The following is a 26622-nucleotide window of genomic DNA, read 5'->3' as shown; positions in this document are numbered from 1 at the left end:
CACGTGTACATTGTTTTAATAAAACACAATTTCCCAGGTTGCTTTGCGATCAGAACAACAAAGATGGCGATTCAGCTCGGCGTTCCCGGACGTGATATGAATTGTCAAACGTACAACAGATGAACTAACAGAGCGACCACCGGCACAGCACTGCAGAAAACTCACCACTGCGGTGCAACTACACAACAACACAACTGCCAACGTCGCAACATACACTCCGACGGACAGAATGCCGTCTCCGAAAGCTAAGAACCCCGGTCGAAGCGGAGGAAGCCCGGTGCTCGGCAGCTCCAACGGCCGCTACGAGTTCATGTCACTGACGAAGCCGCTGAACCGCTCCTCGCCGCCGCACCTGCTCCAGCGGCAGGGCTCCGACCCGACCACCGCCCGCCTCCGAGCCTCGGAGAGCCCCACTCGTCGCCGGGGCTCCAGCTCCTCCACGGGCTCGGCGAGCGGTCAGGGGCCATCCGACGAGGACGGTATACGGCTGAACCCGTCCTTCATCCGCGTAGCGCTCAGCTCGCTGCTCGCCATCGACCTGTGGCTGTCCAAGCAGCTGGGGGTGTGCGCCTGCGAGGACTCCTCCTGGGGCAGTGTGCGCCCCTTGATGAAACTCATAGAGATATCTGGACATGGCATCCCCTGGCTGGCCGGTACCGCCTACTGCCTGTATAAGAGCGACAGTGCTGCAGGACAAGAAGTCATGCTCAACCTCTTCATGGGTAAAATAACTCTGCTGTTTGTGTTGCTTCATGTGTTTTTCCTTTTAAAATGACATGCAGATACAGATCCCTCTATCAGTAGCAATGCAGATGGGTCTCTAGGTACCACTGAGATGCAGCATTACTTAGTGGCATCGCACACCCCCCAGCTCCTCTCAGGTCCTGCTTTGATATGCACATCTCTTTTATCACAGCTAACTTTAGCTTTAAAAGACTTCCCCCACCTCCATTAACATTACTGTTAATTTCCTGAGACAGTTGTCATGCGGAGATGTTTGTTTCTGGCCTCGTTCCATCTCTGATTGCAGTCTCCCATTTTCATTTATTGGTTTGAACCTACTCTACATGTTGCACTGCATGCTCTGCATTATATTTTTCCATGTTTGTGTCAGCCAGCTGCGGTGACAGTTGAAATCTTCTAACATTGAAATGGTGATAGCTGTGTTGTCTTTGTTTCTTTTCTTTTTTTTTTTAAATGGCATGCACACACCATAAACCTTTACCGATAGCTATGCAGATAGGACTCTAGGTACCACAGAGATGCAGTATTACTTGGTGTCACAGCCCCCCTGTTCCTTCCAGGTTCTGATTTAACATGCACGACTCTTTTATCACAGCCCACGTCACCTATAGAAGACTTTACCCACATCCCATACCATTATATTTAATTTTCTGACACATTTTCCTTCACCAGTGCTGCCCTGTCACGTGGAGATGTTTGATTCAGGCCTTGTTCCGTCTTTAATTGCAGTCTCCCCTCCTCTCTTCTCAGTTTTAACCTACTTTACACATTGCTCCACGTCTCCTGCATTATTTGTTCCCGTAATTGTGTCGGTTAGCGGACAGGTGTGCTGAGGAAACAAGTGAATGCCTGGAACGTTGAAGTGGTGCAACTGGTATAGCAAATGTGAAATGATCTAAGGTTTTCTGTTGAGACTTCGCCTTCAGAGAGAGTTTGTGTGACTGATGCTTCCTGAAACCACATAAAGGAAAATATGTGGCAGTTGAATAGTGCTACAACAAGAAACACCAGTTCTTCTGTGTGCTGTCACTCTGTTTTTCATTCAAAAATGGCATGGACACAAAAAAAACGTCATCAATAACTGAGCAGACCGGTCTCTACATAGCATTGAGATGGGATGAGGTGCAATACTAGGGACTTTCTGTGACTGACGGTTTGTGAAGCCACACAAAGGAAATATCTGACAGTGAACCAGAGCTGCAACAAGAGCTGTTAAAGTAATCGCCATCTGTTCCTCCGTGTGTTCTCCTCTTAAAACTGCATACAGACCTTTATCTAAAACTGCTCCTCCCAGGTCCTGATTTGCCATGCAAAGCCTATTTTTTATCACAGCTAACCTCTGTTACAAAAGACTTAAACCATCTACCATTACATTGCTGTTAATTTTCTGACACATTTTACTCTGTCAGTGCTGGCATCTCACATGGACAAGTCTGATGCTGGCCTTGTTCCATCCCTGATTGCAGTCTCCTTCACTTATGTCTTGATTTTAATCTGCTCTACATGTTGCTCCCTGTGTCCTGCAATGTATTTTTCCATGTTTGTGTTTGTGCCAGTTTACAGATGAGCTGAGGAAACAGGTGAATGCTTGTAGACTCAGAAATGGTGCAACAGGGATAGCAAATGCGACGTGATCTAAGGTCTTGTGCTGAGACTGTGTCATCAGAGAGAGTTTCTGTGGCTGACATTTGGCAGCGTATATAGCTGCAACAAGAAAAACCAGTTCGTGTATGTGTTGTCACTCTGTTTTTCCTTCCAAACTGGAATGGAGACTAAAACCGTCATCAATAACTGTCCAGATAGATCTCTACATAGTATTGAGATGGGATGAGATGCAGTATTACTCGGTGTCACAGCCTTCCAGCTCCTTCCAGGCCTGATTTGCCATACACAGCTCTTTTATCACAGTTAACCTCAGCTATAAAAGACTTTATCCACCCACCATGATATTTTTGTTAATTTTAGGACACATTTGGTGACACATTTTCCTCCACCAGTTCTGGCAGCATGGAGTTGGCGTCCGTTTTTCATTCAGGCCTTGTTCGATCTCTAACGACAGTCTCTCCTTTTTATTTTTTATTTTTAACCTTCTCTGTGTGTTGTTCTATCTCCTCTGCATTACATTTTTCTAGATTTGTGTCAACCAGCTGAGGAGACGGGTGAATGCGTCTAACTCAGAAATGGTGTAGTTTGGATTCCAAATGTAGAGGGTCTTGTGCTGAGGCTTCTCTTTACCTTTAGAGGGAGTCTGTGTGACTCATGCTATGTGAGGAAACAAAAAGGAAATATATGACAGTGAAGTAAAGCTGCAGCACCTAATTGATGAGTTGTCAACTATTCAAGTGGTCGCCATCTATTTTTCAAATCCGTTCCTTCGTGAAATGACATGCAGACACAAAGAAACCTTTGTCAATACCTATGCATCACTGAGATGTGTTGAGCTGCAGCAGTACTTGGTGTCACGGCCCCCCTGCTTCTCCTGGGTCCTGAGTTGCTTCGCACAGCTCTTTTATCACAGCTCACATCACCTACAGAAAACAACCGACCTGCAGTAACATCACGAGTAATTTTCTCATAAATTTTCCTCCATCGGCAGGCGCTCATGAGGACATTTCATCTTTTCTTCATTCTGGCATCTCTGGTTGTGAGTCAGATTGCAAACTGAGAAGGGGGGAGACCTTTTCATTTTTCGGTTTTAACCTACTGTACATGTTGCTCCGCATCTTCAGCATTCTATTTTTTACAACTTGTGTCAGCCAGCTTTTGGTGAACAGAGAAAACAGGCTTCTAATTCTGAAATGGTGCTCTGAGGTCTTGTGCTGAGACCTCTCAGTGCCTTCAAAGGGAGTCTGTGTGACTCATGCTGTCTGAAGCCAGCTGAAGGAATTATATACAAGTGAAACAGAGCTGCAGTGCTAAGTCATTTAGTTGTCAACAATTACTTTTAAACATTAGGTGGAGTCATTTTTTAACTCCAGCTATCTAAATTGGAGTATTTGGTGGTTTCTGTACTCCTCTCTAACAGCAAACTGATTTTTTTTTTGGTTTGTGGACAAAGCAAGACACTGAGGATGTTCCATTGAGCTTTGGGAAATATTGAATGACATTTTTCACCTTTTTGTGACATGTCGTAGGCCAAACAACTAATTGATTGATTGATAATCGACAGAATGAAAATAGTCAACTCACTGCAGTCCTACACTGAAGAGGTGGGGCAGAATATACAATCCTCAAAAACACAAGGTGCAGCAAGATGCAGATTAGAGTATAGTGCAGTGTAGTTAGAGATGTAGCGAAGTCCAGTCTTTGGATGCAGATTAATTTATGAACAGCAGCTCTTACTTTAATTGTCTCATTTAGACAAGCAATAGAAATGTGTGGAGCAAGCTCACACTTTGTACCCAGATATGTTTTCTGAGGTCTGTTGTTTCTCTCAGAAATACTGACCCACAATGTCACTGTTGTCTGAGTGAACTTCATTATGCATCATTTTAACTTTTTTATTGGAATATTTTTCTTGCATTGTGTGATAATTGCATTGACACAGCAGCGTTATCCAGTGGTGAAATCATTTACTAATCGTCACATTGCAAGAAAATTAAACAACAAACTGCAGACTGTTGTTGTAAACTGAATGTCCTATAGGGTTTAGTAGGAATAAGCCATTTCGTGATATATACTAGGCAAAGTGTGATGAACGTTTTTCACTCATTTATGACCCATTTTTGGGGGATTAGTGATGAAAAACTGAATTACACTCTTTTTTTTTGTCCTACTAATAGGATGGATCTAGCAAAAGCTTAATTGTAAGAGGCATTCAATCGATTGTTAAATAGGAGCTTCTCTTGGTTTGACCTCATCTCGCTGTTTTCGAGAGGTACAGCTGCACTAGAGACTTGCTCTGAAGTTTTAAGATAAATAATTTATTTTCCCCCTGCAATATTTCAGTGGTAAAAATAATATTTATCTGTCCTCCCTCCTGTATGCATGATGTCAGACAGTAAGCAGCAGCCTCTTGTCTTCAACAGTTTCTTTCCGCAATAAACTAGATCACTATTAATCACCAGGGGGTTATTTTTGGAGCGCACATAATTAGGTAATATATTTAAACCAGCTAAGTACTAAGAAAGACACAGTTTAACATCAATAAGAGCCTGGAAAAACAAAGTCACTGTTACTTCAGGACTCTGCTTTCCTTAGTCCTAACAGGCCAGTTTTTTAAACAAACAGGCTACAGTTTGATGCTGCCAACAACGTAAGAAATGTTAGTACCTGAAGTCTTTGTACACTCTGATTATAAACCACAGCTTTTAGTTATCAGTAAAGAATGAAATGCATAGCTGCACATTCATTGTGCTGAAATCCTTTTATCGGATTGCCAGCAGCGATTGGCTCAGTGCCACCTGACTGTTGCATTAAATTTTCAACACTGCAGCCCTGAAGAGCATATAAATCTGTTGCTAAAAAATCTTAATATATGCTGAGACACAACTTTGAAAAATTTCACTGGCTCCTTTATGCAACTCTGCAGTTTGAAGGAATTTTTTATCATATCGAATAAACCTTTGATGCACCTTTGGGATGTAAAATACAAATATATATATTTATTTTTTTTGCAAAAGGCACATCCGGCCTGTATTCTAACACAGGCAGACGAGAGTTTTTCATAAATGCTAGATGTGCAACTACTAACCATTGCAATTAGAAGTTATGAAATGAATCACCAAATATTTTGGTAATTAATTTGTTTGGGTAATTAATAAAAAGTCACAATTCTCCGACTTTAGCTTCTTAAATTTTGAATGTTTTCAATTTATTTACTCCACTGTGACAATAAACTGGATACATTTTGAGTTGTGCACAAAACAAGACTTTTACGGATGTCGTCTTGTACCTTGGGAACCACAGATTGACATGTTTGTTTTTTTTACCACTTTTTTGACATTTTATAGCACAAATGACAAACTGGATAACAGAGAAAATAATAGATGTATTAATTGACAATTAGAGGTTAGATGCAGCCCCAGTACATGCCATTGTAAATTGAATTATGCTATAAATACGAACTAAAAATGCAGCATTTTCCCCACTTTATTATTACATCCAATTTTCCTGTCTGTGTACTTAAAGGATTCAAGATTTTAGTTTTATTTGTCACATGCTCATGCAGTATGTGCAGTAAAAAGTAAAGTAACTGTTCCTGAAGGCTGTGCAATACCAATAAGATATTATTAAAGAACATTCTTTAAAAACATTAGAAAAAAAATCCAGGTATCTTGACTCAGACACTTTGTACTTGACTCTGGTTGTTGTAATTGGCTGCAGAGGAACCTATTATATGGATTAACTCGATTAGAAAATCCCGGATTAACAGGAAGCAGCTTTTCCAGACTCTTGGCTGTTACAGATCCTCGGAAGGTTTAACGTTTTGACTTGAAGAGAGCGGTGGTTGATTTTATGAGTAGCTTCTGTGTCTGCTTTGGAAAAGATCGATACCAGTTATCGTGCTTTTGACTAAAGAGGTCTGTCCAGGTACATCAGTGGTTTTGTGAATCTGGATAACTCTGCAAGAATTAACAGCAACACATGACCTGTACTGGTGTGTGTCACTGTCTTGATGCTACCACCAGATGTTGCCAAAGCGAAGAGTTTTAAATCCTATTCATGCTCTCCGCTGCTTTAGCCAAATAACTTAGCTGGACGCTTCTCTTCTTCTCTGGTATGAAGAATACACTCAGAATGTGGATGCAGGTTAGTTATTTATATAAACACCACAGAAAACAAGGACTGTAGTGATGTAACAGCAACACAAGACATCCAGACACAGTCACCACCCTCAGATACCTATTTTTAGCCTTACAATGCCATCAGTGTTTTTCTGGTTGTGATGTAAATCTGTACCAGGGAAACAAAAGTAACCTCTCTCATCGTTGTTCCAGCATATCCCCTCTTTATTCCTCTAAATATTTAATGGTTTACATCTGTCTGCCAGTGCCTTCTGCTTTGTTGTGGTTGCATACAGTGCGTGCTGCTGTTTCTTCATACTGTATAACACATCTCCTCCTTCCCTCCCTGCAGGCCTGATGCTGGACCTGATCCTGGTCACCATTGTTAAGGCGGTGGTGCGTCGGCGTCGTCCAGCACATAACCGCATGGACATGTTTGCCACCTTTTCTGTGGATCGCTACTCCTTCCCATCCGGCCATTCCACCCGCGCTGCCTTGTGTGGGCGTTTCCTCCTGGCTCACCTGGTGCTGGCCGCCCCGCTAAGAGTCCTCGTGATGCTGTGGGCGGGCCTGGTCGGGCTGAGCCGAGTGCTGCTGGGCAGACACAACGTAACTGATGTGCTGTTTGGCTTCTGGATGGGCTACTGCCAGTATAACCTGGTGGAGATGCTGTGGCTCTCACCTCAAACCCTGCAAGGGCTGCTGGGACAGTTAGCTTAACCCAAAGCACTGAAGGAGGAGGAGACATGGTGGTTTATATCTTGATTGTGAGAGCACCTGCACACCTTTTTAGAATGATATGTGAGAGAAATTGACTAGAGAGGAGAGCTCTATCGAACACAGTTTGCTTCTTCTGTTATCTGACACTTAAGTCCATCTCTGGCTCTCATTCTAAGGTAGCAAGTAGCCTGCCTATAATAAGTAGTACATGATTTTATTCACAACAAACCAGAAGGGAACAAATTTGATCAGTTTACTTCCTGATGCCGCCTCACTCACCTCTGCCACTTCACTGGCCTGATTGAAGGATACAATATGAAGTCGACTCTTTCCAGTTGTTTGGTTTACTTTTGCTAATAAGGAAATATTAAGTGCAGTTTTGTGCAACTTGCAGATTTGTCTGCACACCGCTTCTAACTTTACATCACAGAGGAGAAGTCAAATACTTGATAATTAATGTGAATTTACTATAAAAACATGAAAGGTATAGGCTTAAACTGCAGGTTTTATGTTTTAATCAGTCAGTTGCAGAACCATACAGCCATAGGTGAAATAAATCCAGTATGTGTATCCTGATTTGTTCTATGATTAAATATCCTGCTCAGTGTCCGAGTGCTCAGCAGCTGACTAGCAGTTACCAAAGTGATATGAGTAGAAGTAGTTTAAACACACTTGTTGTGATCTTTTCTGTTGTTGCTCTAAGCTGAACAAGATTCACTTTCTTGAGAAACTTTCATGGTGGTACGGTTGTCCCCCTGTTTTCACAGATTGAGCTTCTTTAGGATCATTTCTAAAGACGAATCTTGATATCAGTATCCTGAAAGCACAGAGGACTTTTATTTCCTCTTAACGTTACTACTGATTTAATAGGATTAGATGTTACATTGTTTGAGGTATACACACCCTAACCCACTTAAACATTGACTATATCATGTTTTTTTTTTTTTCTTTCCTTAATAATCAACCAAAACACCTTATGTAGCTGACAACCAATCAGCTCTGATTGATTAGATTTGGTACGTACTCACATTGTTATCAGGGTCATTTTAGAGAAATTGGCAAATACAGTATATAGTTTTCTTATCAGATACGTTTTGGTATGTTTTTATCAAACATATTATGTATCTACCTGCCTTCGCCCTAAGTCGACTGGGTTAGGCTCCAGTCCCCCCGCGACCGTAGTGAGATGGATGGATCTTATGTATCTGTTTATTAATTTGGAATTCACATGATTTTGTGGGTTTAGGGATGGAAAAAGTGAAAAAATGTAAAATACATGTCCTCTTCTCTTAGCATTTTAAATGAGGCTGAACTCTAGCATACTGTACAATACATTTGTCTATATTTGGAAGGAATGCTGCAAAACTAATGGGCTTGAGTCTTATATAGTACAGTGGTACATACTGTATATTTACATCTTTACTGTAAAGTCAGATTTACTAAACATAACCTGTTCACATGCTTGTAATAGACTCACAGATGTGCTGTTGAAAATTTATGGAAAATTGTGACTGTATGACACATTGGTTGTCGTTTTTCAGTCGTTTTAACTTGCTGTTAGAGAAAAAAAAATATTTGAAGCGCAGAAAAAGTGGAGTTCAAAGAAAAAATCTGATCAGCTGTGGTTTTACAGAACATTAATGCTGTCACATTTTGTTCATCTAAGCCCATCACTGCATTACAAAAGCAAATCTGAAATTAATTGTGGCACTTTGCAGTCAATATTGAACTCTGGTTTCATACCACTCACATATTCTGAAATCCAGCTACCACTCATCTGAACAACTCATATATTCGAGTGTTGGTTATGGAACAAGGAGTGGTTTAGATATACCTGGAGCCTGGACAAGGGAAGCATGTGTAAATACCTGAAATGTGTTTAATTGCAAGTTTAGGCATGATGGCTCTGACTTAAAACAAACGCCAAGGTGAAGAACAATAGCAGCTATAGTCATGAGCCCACTTGTTAATCTTAGGCCAAGAAAATATCTTTTGAAATTTTGTTCATTTTTAATTCTGTTCAATCTTGTTTAAATCTTGCACTGTGAAATCATTTCTAAAGATCCTGGCATTTTCCACTTTTTACATGCTGCAGCCATGTTTACAAGAATGGCAATAATTTTACAGACAAGGAGAGATAATAGTTAGAAAACATCTTTGGCGGTTTGTTGGTGGTGTCGGGTTTGGGTTGTGATCTGGTTTGTTGCTTAGGTTCATGGATCAGTAATCAGAAGGACTTTTTGTAATCGGTTCTCTATGTGCCCTGGTTTTGTGGAAATTTGTGCAACTGTAAATGAATAAAATAATTTCGCCTGTACTGTGATATCGCATGGCCACGTATGACAAATTGCAGTTTGACATCTTGTGATCTGAAACCTTGCATTTTCATGATGTCTCAAATAGCGCACAAATTTACAGTTGAAGATTCATAAAGGCAATAATATGTGAGGATGTGAAAAGTCTTCCTACAGTTAATATTTGATTTATTCGCAGCTCTGGGCTTCTACTGCACCACATCTGGTTTGATGTTTACACACATTGGGGTTTAAGATGCACTTAATAATTCCTAGAAGCCCCATGTTTGATGCTTAATCCACATCCATGTACTGTGCCACTCACCAGCTGGCTTAAGTGCCAGGCTGAGATCCAACATTAACATTATACTGGCGCCGATGGTTAACGTGATGCACCTCAGATGTGTTTAGCGCCATCACGGAAGCTGTCGACTGGCACGTAAACCCGTGTAGGATTGTGTAGAGAGTTGTGGTCAACTGTTTTGTGCCCTTTCAACTGCTGGCTACCCCTCATCTATTGGGCCATATCAGAAGAATCTTTTTTTTTTTTTAGTTTAAGCTACATAGAAGCTGAAGGAAACTTTAAATCTTCATTTTATTATCAATTACAGAGAAAGGAAATACTGGGCATGATTGTCCATCAAAAGGAATTTGGAGTGGTACTGAAGAGATTTAAATAGAAGCAAAGGAAGTGTTGTGCATGTTTTATTATTGCACCTGATCCATTCATTCGCATGGTTCACATTCAACCTTCGTTCTCATCTTCGCTGCATGACTGTTGCTGCTGTGTTGGTGTAAAAGGCTGGACCACTCTGTCAGCAGAGAGCAAATGCTTGAATAAGTTACACAGCAGCTCATTTCACAGACAGACATCTTAGCACTGCCAGAAACCAGGAGGTGTTAATATGCAAATATGTGGTTGTATTCAACTGTTTACAATTTCTTTGATGGGAAAAATAAATAAATAAACATGATTAGTCTCTGCAGTTTTCACTGTTTGAGAGATTTGAGGCTGTGAACCACCTTTTTGTGGCTGGTGCCGTTTGCTCTAAAGCAGATTGAGCTGTTTGGTACAAACCAAAGCAATGTAACAGACCCTTCCCATCACTGACTGTTTTGTTGACTTCTTGCATACTGTGATGTCTTTCTGCAATAACTAACCAATTATCTTCCCAGTGCAAGTGAGTGAGGTGGCACTTACAGGCTTTCTTTTTTTTTTAATCACATTACCATTCTGTTGCAAATCTAAATATGCTGGATTGTGAATTTTGTGACCAAATGATTTTTTATGATTGATTTTTGTGGAGTTGTACATTGAAACAAAGCTTAAAACTAAGATACGTTGTTTATCACCGTGATTACAGGCACTATATATTTGTGTATTGGATAGATTTTGCACATAACATGTCACCAGTTTGTTCTAAGGTTCACAAACTTTTAGGAAAATACATTTTGCGGGTTTATTCAGCCCTCAAGGATTGTCAGCAGCTGTCACATCAATTCTTGCACATAGACATGAAGCCCGCTTCGGCATTGTTCTCTACACTCTGTTTTGTCTGCTGAAAACTATCAATAATATTGTATGTAAACTGTATAGAACCTATTCTGATGTATCTTAATGTGTATATATATATAATATATATATACACAGTATGTCTGTATGGTCACGTGATTACATTGTTATGTTCAATGAATTATTCCCACATGATTTGATTGTAATGATTTTTAATTAAATGGGGAACAAATCTAAAACTGTCTCCTGTCTCATATATAAAAGCTGCCCTTATTGTTGTGTCTTATTAACAGCTTTACAGTAATCCATGAAACTGTTTAAACTGCCGTATTCTGTGTTAAAGGTGCTACCCAAAAAAAAATGGACAGAATTTAACACTGTGATGTAAAATCATTACTACTCAGTCACTTATCAGCGCTCGTCCACTCACTTGGATGAGCTTGAAGGAAACAAGCTGACCTTTAGTCCATCAGATTTAAGCAACCAAGGGCCAGCTATGTCATTGCTTTTTTTGGGAGGAATCTGGAAGGAGAAAAAAAAAGTGTGCGTCCCTATTTACTGTGGGGGTTTAAAAGTGTGCTGAGGTGATGCTCATCCCACTTCACAGATCAGCACGCTAAGATCAAGGTAAGAAGGAAAAAGGATGCATTTGTCTTTCTGTTCTTTACTGCAGATGGCTCCTACTTTAATGCAGTTTGAGAGTTGTTAACATCTGATGAAACCACAACATAACTATCATTATTTTATTGTTCGCAAAATAGCTTGTGAACACTTAATTGTTCGTTATGGAGCGATACAGTCACAGCAGGTCATTCTACAGTCTTTGTGCTCCCAAAAACCATAAGATCATCATTAGACAAAAGGGGACTGAAGCACATTTTGACTCTACTGTGTTTTAATCAGTCTGAACAAAGACATGAGGCAGACTATTCAACCTAAACCTGGTGTACGATTGTCATTAGATCACTGGGTTTTGAAATCTACTGGATGATAAATCAGTGGGCAGGGGTTGTGAAAAGTCAGCGTCCACATCCCTGACACCAGATCAGAACCAAAGGTACACTGACCTCTCAAAGTTATAGAGCTAAAAGTACAAAAAGTACCAGAATAAACATCTGTCATGTGTGACAGCCCAGAGGAAGCACAACAAGCATTTCATTCATGTTAGAGGACTGACATCCTTAATCATCAGTTTCAGAAAACTTTTAGCAGGATGGGAATGTCTCCGCCTGACTTGTCAGATAGTTATATATGCTTGTTTGTATTTTTATCCTCAGGGTCTTGTTTTCTTTTTCCAGCCCTACATAATTGCTTTATTACTTTTTGTTTGTTTCCTGTCACATTTGACAGATGCTGGTTCTGGTGTTTATTTAACCTCTATCTCTGTAACTTTAAAACCGTCCTGTTTCTTTGTTTCTGACCTGGTGTTCAGGGTGCACCACTTGGACACTGACTATGGCAAATCCCACACATGAATTCATCATCCAGTTGATCTGAAACCGTGTACCCAATGACAAACGCTCACCTAAATATAAGCATTTTCCTCATATCTTCGTCCACGTTGACTCTGGTGAAGACACACGAGTGCTGAAACATTAGTCTGCACAATCAAAGGTTAATCAGCGCACTCCGGTCCTCTTTTGACCTCTTGAAATTTGTTTTCTGTGACCTGAGAAGCGCTGATTCAGCTGGATTTTGTTTTAACTGCAAGATAACCTTTATTCTTTTTCTACTTCTATGAAGTGAGATTGATGTTGTTTAACAGAACGTGAGATAAAGAGCTGATAAGTCAGGGATAAGATAAGAGTTATGTAAACAACAGCTAAAACATTCCTCTACACTGTGTGCTTTAAGAAAAAACTTCACAGTAATTCCGTAATCTAGTGTAAGTTGAGCAGATGTAGAGCAAAGATGCAACACATCTGACTTTCTTTTCTTGCTCTGTTTAAAAGTTTTACAGCTGGAAATAAGACTGAGGTTCATATGAGAATGTTATTTCAGTGCCTTTTTTTCATTGTTTTTTGCATCTAGTTCTTTATATTACATGTTTTAAATCTAATGTAAGCTCCAGCATACAATGCAAGCACTAAACTTTGGAGTGAGGCTGAAAGGTGCACATTTAGAATTGCACACCTAAATCTGGTGAAATTACTCACTGAAACCAAATTTTTCCCCCATCTTGTGGCAGCTCCAACATGGCGCAGAGAGTAGCAGTGATCGGGGCCGGGCCCGCTGGTCTGACCAGCATAAAGGCTTGTCTGGATGAGGGCATGGTGCCAACCTGCTTCGAGAGCAGCGATGACATGGGAGGACTGTGGAAGTTCAAGGTAAGTGTTTACGATCAAGCCATTCATGTGAAAGTGAACCTGATAAAAAAAAAAAACTCACAGGTGTCACTATCTGTCTTCTTCTTGTCCTTTAAAACTGTTTCTCTGCAGGAAGTGTCAGAGCCCAACAGGGCCAGTATCTACCGCTCCCTCACGATCAACATCTCCAAAGAGATGATGTGCTACAGCGACTTCCCCATCCCCCCTGATTTTCCCAACTACATGCACCACTCTAAAATCCTGAAATACTTCAGAATGTATGCGGAACACTTCAAACTACTGCGACACATTCGCTTCCAGGTGAAACAAAATAGACATCAAAGAGCATTTGGTTCCAAAACTGCAGTTAGATAAACATCTGGAAAAATAATCTACTTCTGTTTGTCATATTTTAGACCTCAGTGAAGAGTGTCAAACCGAGACCAGACTTTTCTCGGACTGGTCAGTGGGAAGTAGTTACTGAGAACAAAGACGGACGGGAGGAGAGGCATGTTTTCGATGCAGTTATCTGCTGCTCTGGTCACTACACCTACCCTAACCTGCCACTTAAAGACTTCCCAGGTAAAACCACGTGTCCCGTCCTGCATTACAGTGAGGCACATCTTTATATCCAATCTTGAAATATTAATAACTTTGTTTCTCACTCTTTGCAAAAGATTCCAGAAACAACATAAAACATGAAAACGTAATTCTGTGTTGCAGGAATTGAGACATTTGAGGGAAAATACCTCCACAGCTGGGACTACAAGGGGCCTGAGGACATGTATGGGAAGAGGGTGGTGGTCATCGGCATCGGTAACTCAGGGGGCGACATCGCTGTGGAGACCAGCAGAGTTGCAGAGCAGGTTGGAAAGTATTTTTGATTTGTCTTCTTCTTCTACAGCATATGTGATAAATTCCATCTTTTTCTCCCATTCTACAGGTGTATATGAGCACTCGTCGCGGTGCCTGGGTCATCCGACAGGTTTCAGACAATGGGCTGCCAGTGGACATGAAGTACAACACGCGTTTTGTCCACATCCTGTTCCAGCTGCTGCCCATCAGCTTCTTCAACTGGCTTGGTGAGAAGAAACTCAACGCCATGTATGACCACACCATGTATGCCCTCAAACCCAAACACAGGTAGGTTCTTTAAGGCTCTCTCCCATTGTTGCTGGAGTGTGAAGGCAGTACAGTCAATTACAGTAAAGGATTTCTGTCTGCTTTACCTTCTTCTGCTGCCTCCACAGGCTTTTCAGTCAGATCCCAGTAATCAACGATGACCTGCCGCTAAAGATTCTGTCTGGATCAGTCGTCATCAAACCAAATGTGAAGGAAATCCGTGGTTCCACTGTGGAGTTTGATGATGGCAGCATTGTGGTAAAGGTCAGCAAACAGCTTCTTCTTGAACATCCCTCCCAAAGGTCTTTGCTTACTTCCAGCTCTGTTTGATTCTTGCTCTACTACTCATTCCAGGTGGATACCATTGTATTCGCCACCGGATACAACTACGATTTCAACTACTTGCCAAGCAGCACTATGTACAAATCTGGGCACCGTGTGGGTCTCTACAAGCATGTATTTACCCCAAACCTTGAGCATCCCACTCTGGCTGTTGTGGGTTTCATTCACGCCCTTGGAGCCATCATGCCTCAGGCTGAAATGCAGGCCCGCTGGGTTGCACGTGTATTCAAACGTAAGGCTGTATGGACAGTTTATTGTTAGCCATTAGTCTTGATACTTCCGAAGCACAAGACAGTCTGTTGACCTCTGTCTCCTTGTTGTTGTTTTTTAACTGCTCAGGTAGTAAAAAGCTGCCCTCAAACCAGGCCATGATCAAGGCTGTTGAAAAGGACACAAAGGACATTGACAAACAGTAAATATTACTTTGAATTATTCTTCTATATTACCTGTTCTTCTGTGTTATGTAAACATACTTTACCATGTAAAGGTGTACATGTCCGCAAACCATTTACACCTTCAGCAAATACAGAACAATATTAGTGCTCATTTTCGTCCTGTTTCAGGCCATTTGACAAAGTTCAATTCAGTTCAGTTCAGTTCAGTCTCCTTTGATATCTGGTTTAAACCCAAACATAGACTATATATAAACGATGGGTGTAGCCTCTGAGTCTGAAAAGTAGGGATGATGTAGAAGTGCCTTAACCCTGCATTCTTTCCAGTGGCCAGCAGGGGACGACTCCACTGGCTTCCAAAACAAGCTAGATTGTAGAAAAGTCTATAAGAAAAAGATACTTTTTCCAACTCAATTTATTACCTTTGCAAAAATGTTTCTAATGAGTTTGTGGTCTCAGCTGGTAGCTTCAAGACTTTCCAATGCAGTGTGGTGTTCATTTTGGAAACTGTGGTTTCATTTAGAGTAAAGCAGACAATAAAGCCGGGTATGTTGTAGGGCAGACCAACCTCATCATAATTGACAGGCCGCAATCATATCAGTGTGTTCTCAGTCATATCCACCTCTTGGCACCTCTTATCACATCTGATTTCAAAATGTCAAGTTGGAAATGGGACAATGCATAACTCAAGAGTTCAAAACAGAAGACTGCAAACCCATGGGTGGCTATGTTCACCTTTTATGTCTGAAAACAGCTGCTGATGTTATGCAGTGCAAGTTTCCAATTCAGGAGCCTCATGGTTATAAGTTGTAGATGAACCACTGAATCTCTGGGGGGCGCTGACTTCCAACTCAACAGCCTAAAGATACTAAAACATGCTTTTGACCTGGGATAATTTACAAGTTCATTTCTGTGGGTTCATGATACAGGCTAATTTGATATATAATTGAAACCTATTGATTTCTGCAGAAGTAATGATCAACAAAACCTGTATCACTCTTGAAACTTTTAAAATCTCAGTTAGACTTACCTAAGTGCCATCTTGGAAGGCCTCATACTTACAGCATATATATTAACTTATATTCATTTGAGTGTTGAATCTTGCATTAATTCCTTGGTTATCCTGTCAACAGCTACATCGTGTCAAAGCTGACGCCGCTTCAGGTGGACTTTGTTTCCTACATGGACGACATAGCTGGAGAGATCGGAGTGCGGCCAAGTCTCCCCTGGCTCTTCTTCACTGACTACCCCTTGTTTAAGAGGGTTTTGTGGGGGCCTGTTACCGCCTACCAGTACCGGCTGATGGGACCAGGGAAGTGGGAGGGAGCCCGGCAGGCCATCTTCACCCAGTTCGACCGCATGTACCAACCCTTAAAAACCAGAAAGGTCTGAGATGCAGATGAGCACTGTTTCTTTCACATTTTATAAATCTTCCATCTAATGCACAACATACTTTGGCGCATTATCTTAACATGATATAAGACACAAATGTAAACGCAATATTTTCCGTCTCTTGCAGACGGTGGAACAAGAGCCCTCCTTAGCTGGACGCCTGATGAAGCTGAGCCTGACTATGATGGCTGGAGGAGCTGTCGTCTACTATGTCCATGTACGCAATCCAACCACCATCCCTGCCTTGCTGTCCAGCCTTCGTCCACAAACAGTCTGAACACAAGCAACGAGAACGTTCCTCTGAAACACGCAAAATACCAAATACCACATCTACTGCTTTTAGATCCCTTGAAAAATCTTGCTCTGTGTACTTTTGTTTGAGCTGTAGTTATGGAAATCTTTATAGAGGTCACTGTCTGAGCTGCTGATTGATGCCGAGATGTTCTTCAGTCTTTGTTTTTAGACTATTTAAATGCTTGCCAGAAACTGTTCCTCTAAAAAATTGTTTCATATGCAATTATTTTGCAACGTGGAAAGTTCTAGTTTACTTTTCACTTTTACAAAGCTCATTTTAATATTTATTATTAAAATAGTGCATTTTCACCATGATTTTTATTGTATTAATAAAGATCAGCAGTTACTTGAAACATGAGAGGGGAAAAATGCCAACCATAGATTTCAGCGTTGCAGTCACATTTTAAGTTGACTGTGGATGTAAACTGCTGATTTTAATCAGGTGCATATATATATATGATCACAAATGGCAGAGAATGACATGAGCCTGCCTTTTAATTTGCTTTGTAATATCTTTGATGTCAGATTTACTGGGCTGTTAAAGGTCAAGCACAGGTACACTAAAAAAAAGACTTATTGGTGCTATGTTTAACTTTGTTAATGTGGAATTGTTTCCTGTGTGAATGAACCAATACATTATAGATGTGATCCGAATGTCATGTGTCTAACTCTACTGAAATTAACAGAAAGAGAAAATAAGACAAGATAAAATAAGATTATTCTTTTGCAGTGTTACAGCAACAAATGGGATAGTGCAGAAATGTAGGGACTACAGTTAAAAAATACAAATAAACACAACATACCCATGAGTACACAATAAAAATATAAATTATGGCATCTCACAAGTTGTGAAAGGAAATGCTGCTTTAGCAATGTGTCCTCACTTTTATCTGATGATAGCAGTTGTGGGGTTTCGCGGTTTGAAGAAACACATGGTCATAGTAAAATAGTACAGCTCGCAAAACAGAAAAAAACATATATGGATTTATTAAGCTCTGAAAAAAGTGTAAACACAATGAGAGGTTCAGCTTGCAGGCGATGTTAATATGCTTCCCAGTCCTTTTATTTTCTTAAATAATAATTGCATTTTTTTTCTTTACATTTGTTTATGCATTATATTATATTACAATGGAAATTTAATAAAACAATGAATAAACCTGAAAGAAGCCAGTTGAGGTGGTTTATGCCTCTGGCTGGGATGCTTACCGAGGAACTTCAATGTCCCAGAAGGAGTTGAAAGAAGTTATCTATTAGGTAAGTAGCTAATCAGGCATTGGTACTTTTCTGAGCACACCAACCACTTCGATCCTGACATGCATAAGTCATTATAAATTTTGTATAAAAAAGGAAAAAAGTAAAGCATTTTATCTTGAGTTGACAAAATATTGATCATTCATTTCAAATCAATCAGCTGAAGAAGAAAGCTGATTAATTTGGTAGGCCTACCTCAGAAAAACACACAAGAACACAGTGATGCAATTTTGATAATAAGAAAAATAGTCCTAGCTAAGCTTTGTTGTCCTCATGAGCTCATCAGGACTCCCCCACCGTGCACACAAACTGATCTACAGTCCAAGTTAAACTCTACTTTACCAATATTTTATGCTACTTTATACTTTTCCTCCACTATATTCCAGAGGGAAACATTTTACTTTTTTACCACACATTTATCTGATAACTCTAGTTACATCCAAGATAAAGATTATACACAATAGGTAACCAGTGATTTGCAACCTTTTGGGCTTCAGTTGCTTTATGAAAAGCAGAGTGCAGTCAGGTCACATTTCTGATGTCTATAAGTTGTTAACATCTGCACTAAGTAGTGATTTTTCTCTTAAAACGAGTAACATGCTTTAATTTCAATAAAAGTTCAAATGATCCACTGTGTCAACAAAGCAACGACTAGAGGAAATAGTCCATAAAGCAAAGAATAGCAAGAATGTTTTATATTGCATTGAACTCTAAAAAGTTCAAAAGTGTAAATAATATGAATGTAATTGTTATTTCACGAAGACATGTCATGAGTCCACTGGCCACTGGGTGGCATTGTTTTACACATGATGGAGTCTTCTTGCAAGATGAGGGCAGACAAGAAGACCTGATGACTACAGAGCATGTAGTCAGTAAAGGAGTTTTTCTTTTTCCTTCACGCTTTCCCCAAGTACTCGTTAGGTTTCCTTCCACTGCTGCACTTGTCACTGGTGGTTGTTAAACTCTAATTTCTTTCATCTGTGACAACATTGTAGAATCTTGTCTTGATGATGTTACCTGGCAACAATGGTGACAAGCTACTGGCTGTCAAAGGTCCCTCCAAAAAAACAAACAAAAAAAATTGCCACCACTTACTGAGATAATACTGTATGGTCTTGTTTTACTATGTTAAGTGCCTTAAGATGATGTCAGTTAGTAAGTTAGAATTTAGCGATATATGTGGTAGCATGCATATATAATGTAGGACAGATGATTCAAAGTGACAATCTAAATAGTAATGGATTTTTCCAAGATCAGTCCATGTTACAGTATGACACTGGAGATAAGACTTTTCTGTGAACAACTGTGTGTGAATGCAGTTTTATGCTACAAATCTACAAATACTATGTATAATAGTTTGAACTGTGCATTTTTTGTGGATTAGGTCAACTTCCTGTTTTTCTCTTTCACTGTAAGCCAGAGTTTCTGCCTTTGCACGATACAGCATTGCTCTGAAAAGTATTTGGAGACAGTTCCACTGTGCCATACAGGGTTAAAGTCCCTCCTCTGCACTACTGTTTAACTGATTGGGTCACAAGCAACAGCTCAGTTCTAGAGCGCTTACAGGCTATTTCACATCTGACTGCAGCTGCACAGGACTCGCAATCAGCCCACTGGAGAAGGTGAGAACAGCTGACATGTCTTTTAGACTTCAACAATAAGAGCATTGTTGTTGACCTATTTTTGTGCATGTGGTGTCCAGACAAGGCCAAAAATGGGCCTCTTGACAAACCAGTTTTGGAAAAGTTAACGAGTGCAGATACTTAAACTGCAATACATATAAAGTTACCAACATGTTAGAACTTGTTGTAGACTTTTGTTTTCAGTTATGAAACACATTTGCTTCAATTGTGTCCTTCCATGTACAAGTGCTGAGCAATGGTTCGCCGTGTGGCAGTGGTTGGAGCAGGCAGTTCAGGTCTGGTCTGCATTAAGACCTGCATCGATGAGGGCTTGGAGCCCGTCTGCTTTGAAAGTAGTGATGATATTGGTGGCCTGTGGAAATTCAAAGTGAGTTGTTGCACAGCTTAAGATCATGTTGTTGTTTTTGTTGAATCTTGTTGCTGTTGTTAAATCTTGCATTCATGGTGCATGAACAAGAGTGTATAGTTCCTGTACAGCAATCATTGACACAGCATAAAACTGTAAAATGTCCTTATCAGATGGTGATGTTTTAATCAGCTCTGACCTTGTTTTTCTCTGTATCCACAGGAGGTACCTGAGCCAGAGCGATCCAGCATCTACCGCTCCTTGGTGGTCAATACCTCCAAAGAGATGATGTGTTTCAGTGATTTTCCCATGCCTGCTCACTATCCAAACTTCATGCACAACTCTCAGCTGCTGCAATACTTCAGGCTCTATGCTGAGCATTTTGACCTGCTCAGACACATCAACTTTCAGGTAATTCCTGGTCAACCACTGAACAAGTCTTAAAGCCAAAGTTCTTAATAACAACATGTGTTTTTGTGCATGCAGACTACAGTGAAAAGTGTTGCACAAAGGCCAGATTTCTCTGTGTCTGGTCAGTGGGACGTAGTAACCATAAACAGGAATGGAGAAGAAGAGAAATACATATTTGATGCAGTTTTGGTGTGTTCAGGTCACTACACCCTTCCAGCCTTACCCCTGTCTGAATTTGAAGGTCAATATATACTTATTGTTATTTCAAGTCTGCACATTTAAAAAGAAAATAAAAAGGTCTTGTTTTCCTCATAGCTGTTGCAACATCTGTATTTCTTCAGGACATGAGACTTTTTCTGGCCGGTGTATTCACAGCTGGGAATATAAAGATGCAGATGACTGCAGAGGAAAGAGGGTGGTGGTGGTCGGCATTGGCAATTCTGGAGGAGATATTGCTGTAGAGATCAGTAGATCTGCAGAGAAGGTAAGACACAATGAGAATAGAAAAGCCCTTATCTCAATCTCCCCACTTAGGCATAACACTAAACTCTCATGAGTTTGTGGGGGTTGAAAATGATCTAAAAATTAGAAATTGGACACATTCTCGTGCATGCTCCTTGCATTTACAGCCAATCCTCTCATCCTCTCTGACAGACATTTCTCAGCACACGTCAGGGGGCCTGGGTGATTAGCAGGATGTCCAACAATGGCCTCCCTTTGGACATGACATTTATCACTAGGTTCAACAACATCCTCCCTAAGCTTCTCCCCAAGAGCTTGATGAACTGGACAGGAGAGAGAACACTGAACCACAGATATGACCACATTCTGTACGGCCTGAAACCTAGTCACAGGTGACAGACAGTATTTTCACCTGGGTGATGTCTGTTCTTTTCTGCCCAATGAGTCCTGACCACTAAGATTTATTTATGTGGACTTGTCTGGTTTCTTGTCACACAGCTTCAAACAACTTTTCTGTGTTTCTATGTTTGTTTCATTCTATTTGTTTAGAAGATTTTTCATGCTTTTAACCATGTAACTGTTGATTCTGAGTCTGACATTAGGTAGCACAGTGATCCAGTGTTTGACACTGTAAACTCAAGCTTCACTGAGTTCTCTATGGGATGTGTGTGCATGGTGTTGGAATGAGTTTTCTACATGTTAGAATCTGCCATTTTACCTTTGCCTGCATTGGTTTACTGGTGGTATATGTCTGTCACTCAGTATTAGCTAGAAAGTGTCCAGCCCAAGGGTAAAGCGAATATAGTTATTTGGGATTTGCCAGAAACCTACCCTCCTGCTTGTTAGTCTGAGTAGGTAAAATGTGATGTGCAGACACACCACAAGGCTTACCTAATCGTACTGAGATCTAATGATAGAAAACAGTCAAAACTGTTCATTCACACAGCAAAACTTTGTGCTTAATGTTATTATTGGAATGCTAACACGCTCACAATGTCAACACCAACATGTAAATGTTTAGCAGCTACCATTGCATTAAAGGCACAAACAGTAACATTCAGTTATACAAACATCTTAGAAAAAGCACAAAATTCTCTTAAGCGTATGGAGTAATTACAATTTGAATTGCTCACTACATAAAATAAGTGAACAAATGCAAAATTTCAATATTATTCATGTCACTAGGGAACATTGTGCAGTCTTAATCCGTGACTTTCATCAACACATTTACTCTGCAGACAATTAGTTTAAAAAAATGTTTGTAGCAAAGATACTTTGATTGACTTTAGCTATATTTTCTTTTTTCACAGAATACTGGAAAAAAAGCCTTTGATCAATGACGATCTTCCTGGCCGAATCCTTCATGGGGCTTTAGCCATGAAGCCCAATCTAAAAGGATTCAAGAAATCGGGAGTTGTATTTGAGGATGGCACCGTGGAGGAGAACATTGATGCTGTGGTCTTTTGTACAGGTTATAAAGGAACATTCCCATTCCTCCCCTCAGTTCTGTCTGAAGGACCTTATGGAGAGTTGACACTGTACAAGTAAGGTCATGTTGGACAGCATTATATACATGAGACTGGTGACATCTGATATGTAGACAGTAGGTTAAATATTACGCAATGGGTGGTAGTCACTCTACCATGGATAGTTTGTATGTAAAATGTAACAATACATTTTTAAAAATATTAGATTTTTATCCATCCAACCATTTTTTTCAGTTCTCTTGGGTCAACCATGCTTTTCAGTTCCTCCTTTAGGAAGGATGAATCAGAATCCCTTTAGTGAGTACACGACCATAGGTGAGGGTTAAAATGTAGTTCAACTGGTAAAACAAAAGCTTTGCCCTCTGGCTCAACTTCCTCCTCACCATGATGATCCAATACAAGGCCTACATTACTGCATAAAGTCCCTTGTCCATTTGACACCCCATTTTCCTGTCACTTATGAGCAGGACCCCAAGATACTTGAGCTCATGTACTTGGGAGAAGCAACTCCCTACCAACCTAGACGGAGCAATCCACCAGTTTGTGGCAGAAAACTGTAGCCCGATGAGGCAGAGATGTGAACCTGAATTCCCCAAACTGGACACCCTCCTCATCCAAACCTTACCCTTAAATCTTGTTCAAACAGGGTCAGAGACAAGGGGAAAACCTGGTGGAGTCCAACGTCCATGGGAAACATGTTTTGTGCACAGAATGCAAACACAGCTCTCATTTTGGTTGTAGAAGGACTGGCTGGCTCGTAACAAAGACCCCAGTACCCCATACTACCACAGTATCTCCCACAGGGCCCCTCAGAGGCAACTGTCATAAGCCTTTTCCAAATCCACAAAACACATTGCTCCTTTGACTCCAAGGTTCAACAATTGAATTGCATGGAGTACACATTCCCAGGGAGGCTGAGCAGTGAGATATTCCAATAGCTGGAGCATACCTTCCAGTACCCCTTTTTAAAAGAAGGAACCACCAACCTATTCTGCCATTCCACAGGCACTGTACCCGATACCCACACGGCATTGAAGAGAAATGTCAGCAAAGACAGTCCAACAATGTCCAGAGTCTTCAGCCTCTCTGGGCAAATCTCATCCAAACCTGGTACCTTGCCTCCAAGAAGTTTATTGACAACCTCAGCAACCTCTGCCACAAATCAAAGTGCTTGTTTTTCAGCCTGACAACCTCCTTCACTCCCAGCAGATTTTCAGTTTTCTGCCACTACAGGCAGCAGTGACCTTCTGAACCCAACTCCTAACAGTCCCTTCTGCAATGGAGGCTTTGAACATGGCCCACTCAGATTCCATGTCTCCAACCTCCTCTGCGATGCAGAAAAAATTCTTTTGGAGGGGGATGTTAAAAACCCCACAGACAGGGTAATCCACTGACATTCCCAGTTCACCCTTACTACACTTTTGGGTTTGCCAGGTCTGTTTGGCAGCCGTCCCCACCATCATATACAGCATGAGGGGAGCTTGACTATATCTCGTCAGTATCGCTTGACTTCCCGCACCAGCTCAGGTTCCTGCCCTACCAGTGAGGTGATGTTTCACATCTCCACAAACACTCCATGCCACCAGGGGCTGACATGCCGAGGTGCTCGCCCATGCCTGCTGCCTGGGGGGCATAGACCCTGGCCACAGCGTCAAGCCCTGCAGGTGGTGGGCCTACTGGGCAGCAGCTGTCTTTTCAACTGTGCCAGACAAAGCTCAACAAGACAATACTTGACCGCCAGACGTTCACTGGCAAGCTCCCATCTCAGGCCTGACTCCAGGAGGGGGTCCCAGTGTCCCTAATCTACGTGAGATGGTCCCTATCCTTGTCCATATCCATTGAGGTTCTGTGAATTGCTCTCAGTCTAGTTCCTCCCCTAGAACCAAGTTGCCCTGAGAGACCCTACCAAGTGCTATTACCCCTTACAACATAGCTCCCAGGATCGCAGGGACACACAAACCCCTTCACTACATTAAGGTGGCAATTTTTCAGTAATTCTAACATTTTTTAGGAGTTTAAGTTAACTGCCTTCCTAAAATACTTTTGCACATATGTGTATGAATTCTAAAATGTATTTATTGCTTTTCTACAAAACAAAATTGAATTATGGCTATTTTAAGTTTTTATTTAAAACTAAAGAACATGTCTGACCAACTAATAACTGAACAAGGTTGTAATGATCACTGACATATTAGATTTCAACTATTTTTTCTTTGTTTCACTCACTCACTCCCAAATGAGACTGTTAATTATTACATATTTACACCATGACGACTTGTCTAATAAGGTTTTTCATAATACAGAAGAGCATTTCCTCCGTCCCTGCAACAACCCACACTGGCCATCATGGGTCTTTTCCAAGCAAAAGGGCCGATCATGCCTTTAGTGGAAATGCAAGCACGCTGGGCTGTTAAGGTCTTTTCAGGTAAACGCTTTACACACACAAACACAGGTTTAAAGAAAAAGTGGTATCAACTGATGTGCTTTACGTTTAAGGTTTGAGCCGTCTTCCATCTGGGGAGAAAATGCTGGAAGTCATTGAGTCTGACAGAAGAAGAAACATGCAAAGGTAGACTTCATCCGCAAAGTGATATCCCTTGATGGCACAGCCAAATGATTCATTCCTTACTTGATTCATTCTTCAGTAAGTCTGGTTAATGATGTACAATATGTAAGAATCTACTTCCTTCATTTATTATCTTAGCTATCCCAGGCCGCAACAGGCTGTTCTACAGGTAGATTATATCCCATATCTGGACTTCATGGCCGAGGAGGTTAGTTCACTTTAACACTATATTAAACTTTACCATTCACACTGTCTATAAAAGACAAGGCCTTCATTATAGACTTTCAATCACAGGTAGGTGTCCGACCAAACCTCCTGAGTCTATTTCTGAGAGATCCTGTGCTCTGGATGAAGGTCTTCTTTGGTCCTTGCACTCCTTATCAATATCGTCTCTCTGGGCCTGGACACTGGGACGGAGCCCGACAGGCCATCCTCACTCAGTGGGAGAGGGTTGCTCAACCTTTCAGAACCAGAAAGGTACCAGAACCAAAGACCAGGAGGTCTGTGCTGTGTTCTCCATGGCTGCTCACGTTTGGAGGAACTCTGATAATGGCTGTGATTTTGTCAAAAAATGAGATGATCCCAACGCTGCAAGGTGCAGCTCAGATTCTGGAGAGCAGTAAAGTTTTCCTGAAGGACTTGTGGTTCACTGGGTGACCGCAAAATCAGGATGTATAATGTATGAATGGACAGTTATCAAACAACCACATTTTATAAGTGACAATAATTTACAATGCACTGAAACACAGTACACAGGTCCAGGATTCATGCACAGTCTTTCTGTGTTTTCTCTTTGTGATGGCGTACATAGACAGCCACAGCCTCCCACTTCTGATGTAGCGGACAAGTGCTGTAATGTAAAAATAAAATTCTGAAAGTAGTTTAGACTCTTCTGATAGGTGTATCATTTTAAAAGGCCAGTGAAATCTGCACACTTACCGAACAGCACATCGAAAATCCAAAACAGAGGCTCACAATCAGAGGCAGAAAAAACACTGGATCACACTTTTGGTACAAGAAATAAGAAAAGCCTTCATAAGCAGTCATGTAATTACACAAATACATATTTAATATGATTACATGAAGTGTATTTTCACTGTATTCTTGTTCCGTAAAGCCCAAATATCAAAACTAATGCACAAAAAACAGTTGTTTTTGTAGGAGTTCATTTGTGCAGAAATTATTGGGTTGTCAATTTTTTGAAGTCTTAGTTCAGTTTAGGGAAATTATGTAATATTGCAACAGTGGGTGAACAGAGGTAGAATATCAAATCAAATCAAATCAAATTTTATTTATATAGCACTATTCATATACAATGACAACACAAAGTGCTTTACAACATTTAAAAACAACAAAGCATTTCAAAACATGACATCATTTAAAACATTACAGCATTTAAAAAATAAGTTAAACCCGTCCCTCCCACCCTCCATGCATACACATAGACATACAGCAAAAGCACTCGCGCACACAAGCACACACACACTCACCACTCGACTAAAAGAGGCGTGGCATGGCACTGAGGGATTGTGGGAAACGCTACCATTGGGGCCGTCCACACCGGGACGAGTTGCAGACCATGACCACTGGGGGCGCCGGCACCCGGACCCC

At 40.9% G+C, this 26622-nt stretch overlaps 3 protein-coding genes across 3 annotated transcripts; all 3 read left to right on the top strand.

Annotated features, from left to right (window-relative positions):
* Positions 1-20: 20 nt before the first annotated feature.
* On the top strand, positions 21-11236 carry plpp6 (phospholipid phosphatase 6). Its single transcript, XM_008277453.1, has 2 exons — positions 21-722; positions 6823-11236. Exons 1-2 carry the CDS (start codon positions 230-232, stop codon positions 7188-7190), a joined length of 861 nt encoding a protein of 286 aa, XP_008275675.1. The 5' UTR covers positions 21-229; the 3' UTR covers positions 7191-11236.
* Positions 11237-13192: 1956 nt separating this feature from the next.
* LOC103354161 (dimethylaniline monooxygenase [N-oxide-forming] 5-like) lies at positions 13193-16828 on the top strand. Its single transcript, XM_008277452.1, has 10 exons — positions 13193-13324; positions 13436-13624; positions 13720-13885; positions 14027-14169; positions 14247-14446; positions 14554-14689; positions 14780-14999; positions 15107-15179; positions 16293-16545; positions 16679-16828. Exons 1-10 carry the CDS (start codon positions 13193-13195, stop codon positions 16826-16828), a joined length of 1662 nt encoding a protein of 553 aa, XP_008275674.1.
* Positions 16829-19650: 2822 nt separating this feature from the next.
* Positions 19651-25896, top strand: LOC103354160 (dimethylaniline monooxygenase [N-oxide-forming] 5-like). Its single transcript, XM_008277451.1, has 11 exons — positions 19651-19718; positions 19966-20106; positions 20308-20496; positions 20572-20737; positions 20838-20980; positions 21151-21350; positions 22269-22502; positions 24749-24870; positions 24942-25014; positions 25150-25219; positions 25306-25896. Exons 2-11 carry the CDS (start codon positions 19975-19977, stop codon positions 25666-25668), a joined length of 1692 nt encoding a protein of 563 aa, XP_008275673.1. The 5' UTR covers positions 19651-19718; positions 19966-19974; the 3' UTR covers positions 25669-25896.
* The last annotated feature ends 726 nt before the right edge of the window (positions 25897-26622 follow it).

Source organism: Stegastes partitus, unplaced genomic scaffold, assembly GCF_000690725.1.
Source record: "Stegastes partitus isolate 25-593 unplaced genomic scaffold, Stegastes_partitus-1.0.2 Scaffold98, whole genome shotgun sequence".
Taxonomy (NCBI): Eukaryota; Metazoa; Chordata; class Actinopteri; family Pomacentridae; genus Stegastes; species Stegastes partitus.
Note: the sequence above shows the minus strand (reverse complement) of the source record. Positions and strands in the feature narration are given on the sequence as shown.

Excerpts from the sequence above, each read along its gene's own strand:
- LOC103354160 (XM_008277451.1), top strand. The coding sequence starts at position 19,975 with ATGGTTCGCCGTGTGGCAGTGGTTGGAGCAGGCAGTTCAGGTCTGGTC. Across the intron at positions 20,497-20,571 it reads TCAGACACATCAACTTTCAG|ACTACAGTGAAAAGTGTTGC; the intron begins GTAATTCCTGGT and ends TTGTGCATGCAG. Across the intron at positions 22,503-24,748 it reads GGAGAGTTGACACTGTACAA|AAGAGCATTTCCTCCGTCCC; the intron begins GTAAGGTCATGT and ends TTCATAATACAG.
- LOC103354161 (XM_008277452.1), top strand. The coding sequence starts at position 13,193 with ATGGCGCAGAGAGTAGCAGTGATCGGGGCCGGGCCCGCTGGTCTGACC. Across the intron at positions 14,690-14,779 it reads ATGGCAGCATTGTGGTAAAG|GTGGATACCATTGTATTCGC; the intron begins GTCAGCAAACAG and ends TACTCATTCCAG. Across the intron at positions 15,180-16,292 it reads ACAAAGGACATTGACAAACA|CTACATCGTGTCAAAGCTGA; the intron begins GTAAATATTACT and ends TCCTGTCAACAG.
- plpp6 (XM_008277453.1), top strand. The coding sequence starts at position 230 with ATGCCGTCTCCGAAAGCTAAGAACCCCGGTCGAAGCGGAGGAAGCCCG. Across the intron at positions 723-6,822 it reads CATGCTCAACCTCTTCATGG|GCCTGATGCTGGACCTGATC; the intron begins GTAAAATAACTC and ends CCCTCCCTGCAG.